The 4,201-nt window shown below is 41.5% G+C and overlaps 1 protein-coding gene across 1 annotated transcript; it reads right to left on the bottom strand.

Annotated features, from left to right (window-relative positions):
- Window positions 1–2,057: 2,057 nt before the first annotated feature.
- LOC111649308 (trace amine-associated receptor 7e-like) lies at window positions 2,058–3,778 on the bottom strand. Its single transcript, XM_023399086.2, has 2 exons — window positions 3,612–3,778; window positions 2,058–3,053 (listed from the first exon to the last, which is right to left on the bottom strand). Exons 1-2 carry the CDS (start codon window positions 3,776–3,778, stop codon window positions 2,243–2,245), a joined length of 978 nt encoding a protein of 325 aa, XP_023254854.2. The 3' UTR covers window positions 2,058–2,242.
- Between the last annotated feature and the right edge of the window lie 423 nt (window positions 3,779–4,201).

Genomic DNA, 4,201 nt, shown 5'->3' with positions numbered 1-4,201 from the left:
AGGTCTGGATCTTTGGAGACACCTACAACCTCTTGCAGCGATGATGGAGGCCCTGCACCACCTCCACCTGCAGTGTCCACACATGAAGATCTTCTCTTCCCAAACATAAACACAGTGTCTTATATGATAATATAGTATTTTTTAATGTAACACTTGTGGCCATAACATTGTTCAGTCTGATCAGCTGTGCTCTTCCCTGTTCCCTTCACCCTCACTGTCGTATTACACTCTCTGCCCTGTGTCAGACATACAATCACATGACCTTTGGACTCCACTGTAGCTGTAACAAACTGTCAATAGTTTAAAACATTAGAGTTTATATTCTACTCAGCCATTATAGTTAATATCAATGTGCTGTTCCAACAGCATCACTTATTTAGAGGGAGATTGTTACTGGAACAAATAAATATTAACTTTCACACATTAGGACTCATGATGAATAATGATTATACTTGTTACTAAAGATTCTTTTGCACTGTTGATTCAACTACTTCTTTTTATTAAGCAAACTTACATATGACTGAAATTCAGCTTTAACTTCATCCACAACTATTTTTTGATTTTGAATAGTTAGTTGATTGTAAATTGTTCACTACAGTATTTAATTAATCCATTTATTATTCTTTTATACATGTTTCCAGTGTTGTAAATTGTTTAAATTAATGTAGTTTATAATGTCCAATAAAGTTATTTATGAAGCTCTTGCTTTAACTTTATTGATGGTTTTTACAGAACACATCTGGTATGAATTTTCACAATAGTAACACGTACAACATTGTGTGACTATTTCTATGTTAGTTTTAATCAACAACATAAATACTAGAAATATTTAAATGTTGTCTGACAACACTGTCAATGAAGGATAAAAAAACATGCTGATGTTAAATTTCATTCCATATGCATTAACACAGCTAAAATGGTCAAAAAAAAAGAAAGTGAACTGGACACAAATAGAGCATAGAGCCCAGAGGCTTAAGAGTTGAATGAAAGTAGACTGTCAACTTTTACTGAACTTTTGGGTCATTCATGATAAATGTTTTGCAATTACATTGTGTTTTATTAATTTTTCACATATTAGAAATGACAAATAAATGCCTGAAGTAATTTAACAATTGTGAAACATCCTTAGAACCAAAAACAGGATTCAATTTCAGAATCATTTAAATCTGCCTGATGGTAAAAAGTATGTGCTGGAAACGGCGGCTATCTTGAAATTGAAAGTGGCTAAAGGGATTTTTAAAATTAATGGCCCCAGAGGAATAAACATATGGTGCTTGTGTCCACATTTGAAAGATTATCACAGTTATTTGATACCTTTGTACTAGGGCTAAATGATATGCAAAAAAATCATATTGTGATTATTTAGGCAGATACTGTGACATGAGTCACGATTTCAGTGTGAATGGTCATTTATGTTGTGACACATTTTACCTTTGATAAAAAAAAACTGCAGCCCCTGTGATTTGAATATTGCACATGGCCATATTGTGATTTCAATAATATTTCAATTAATTGTTCAGCACTAATTTATATGTATATAGATTTAAATACAGATCCATATTATACATACAGTGAATATACTGTAGAGTCCTATAGTTTTTAGGTTTATTTTTTGGGTGTGTCTTGTTTTATTTGACTGTTTAATCAGATCTCTGCTCTCACATGTTGGACTCTGTATTTTTACATGTGACACATAAACTGCTGAACAGAAACATTTTTCGGAGACGCAGTTGATCATGTCACAGTCTGAGCTAGAAGTTATTTACACTCTGATCCGAGTTCAGTTCATACAGAGAGCAGGTTGTGAAACAGACTTCAAACACTGTCAGAGGCTGTGATGTTGATAACACCTGGTGACCTCAGGTAACATCAGACATGACGAGTCCAGAGCTTCAAACATTAACACATTTTTTCTTCTTCTGTGGATTTTTTCTGTCATGAATCTTCCTCCAGACACACACTTCATATTTTCACATGTGCAGTTGATTCAGACTGAATTACTGGCTATTTATTGACTGTTTATTGTAAAGTGCATCAATCAATATCTCAACCCCCTACAGCGCCATCATGTGGCCAGTAATAAAGCTATGAACTCTTCAACACTCGATTTCACTGCAGCAAACTGTGACTGTTCACACATGAACACTCAACAGTTCAGAGCCTTTCACCTGCATGTGAACACGTCATGTTGCGTCGGGTTGAATTAAAGAACAAAGAGAAGGTCTCATGTTCTTCAGAGTCTCTACAGGACGTTGGCCTCACAGGATCCAGGCTGCAGGATCTGAAGAGTGACAATGAGTCTCACAGCTTTTCTGAACCAGGGGTAGAACAGGGCGTAGAGGAGCGGGTTCAGACAGGAGTTAAAGTACATCAGGCAGCTCATGAACACCTCAGTGGAGGAACCCACCAGGATGTTTCCACCCGACATAGTCAGACAGTAGTACGGAGAGTAACAGATCAGAAACACAGCGACCAGAACCCCCAGAGTCCGGGCCGCCTTCAGCTCAGACCTCCTTGCCGTCAAAGTCATCGAGTACCCGACTGTGATGGCGGCAGTGTGAGAGCGCATGGCACGAGCCTGAGACACCGCCACTGCAAATACTTTCATATACAGAACTGTGATGATAGCGATGGGGATAACGAAGGCGACAGCGAGGTCCACGTCTCCCGCCACGTTAACCACACACTCTCCGTGGCAGGGATTATACCTGCCCGGTTGTTTCAGGTGATCATACATGATGGCAACGCTGTAGACAACAGAGCAGAGCCAACACAGACACACAGCGGCTGTCACCACCCTCACAGTGACCCTGGTGGGGTAACGCAGGGGGTCACAAATCGCCACGTAGCGGTCGATTGATATGAGGACCATGCTTCCTACAGAGGCGGAGATCAGGGTGTAAGGCAGGAGGAAGTACAGAGCACACATGAGGTCTCCCAGGACCCAGCAGGTCCCCGTCATGAGGATCTCAACCGGGATCACAAGGAGGCCCACGAAGAAGTCCGAGACCGCCAGAGAGAGAAGGATGAGGTTGGTGGGGGAGTGGAGCTGCCTGAAACCACAGGACACCAACAAGGTGATGAAGAAACAGCAGCCAAGAATCATTCAAACCACAGTTCATCACAGTAAAAGGCCACAGCTACAGGCAGCAGCAGGTTCATCAGACTGAGTCAAATCTACTTCAACCCTGTGGTGAGTCAGTGAACCTGTGGACACATTTGTAGTTCGCATTAAAATAAAAGTCATCAGGTTACACAAAAGAAAACACAGATGCAAAGTAGAAAACTCTGAAAGTCAAAGTTCCCACGCTGTGAGGGACCCTGAAGTTACAGGACAGAAGCTGGAAAAACAGGGAGACAGTTCACAAGTTAAATGTTAAATGATTGAAAACTTCAGACCACTGACATTTTATTTTGACATCAACAATAATCCAGTGTTCCCTGTGGTTTCATATCAACCTGTGAACCTGTAAAACTCTGATGAGTGGAGATTATTTTCTACAGAAACTCAACAACACAAGCTGTGGATTTAAACATGGTTTCATCAGCTCTTCTTCTTCTTCCTGTGAATCTCAGGACAACAGTGGATCTGCACTCAGGTGTGCACTTACCTGAAGTGGGAGATGGAGATGATGAGCAGCAGGTTGAGAGCGGCAGTGAGCACAGAGATGAAGAACAGCAGGATGTAAACGAGCAGAGCCTCAGAGTGAGGAGGCTGTGGCCTCCTGCAGGAGGTGTTGAGGAGCTGTGGGAAGCAGAGCTCAGCCTCTTCCATCATGAGAGGAGCCGAGTGACCACAGCTCTGTCTGACTGCTCCTTTATCTCCTCTCCCTCCTCCTTCACTCTGTGAATCAAACTCTTCATTCGCCCAAAGTTTGATCCTCTCATGAACCTCCCCACCACCCCACCCCACCCTGTCTGAGACCACGTCCACATCAAACCGGTTCAATCTATTAACTTTGTGTCTGTGTCCATCCTGAGAATTACCTTTAATAAAACCGTGTCCAGCATGTGTCACAGTTAAAGCTCCTCCAGTGTAAAGGTCTGTGTCCATGTGTAGTGTGATTATAGATCAGCTCTAGCTTCTATATTAATACTGTGAAAGTATCAAAGCCTCAGTCCACAGAGAAATGCACACAGCCTGTATTCAGAAACTGAGCCTTAAAACCAGCCGTCAGGACTTCTGGAACTTTGTGATGTC

Source organism: Seriola lalandi, unplaced genomic scaffold, assembly GCF_002814215.2.
Source record: "Seriola lalandi dorsalis isolate HSWRI2012SDOR001 ecotype SW California unplaced genomic scaffold, Sedor1 jcf7180002050363, whole genome shotgun sequence".
NCBI lineage: Eukaryota > Metazoa > Chordata > Actinopteri > Carangiformes > Carangidae > Seriola > Seriola lalandi.
The sequence above is the reverse complement of the archived record's forward strand: the minus strand, read 5'-3'. Positions and strand labels throughout refer to the sequence as shown.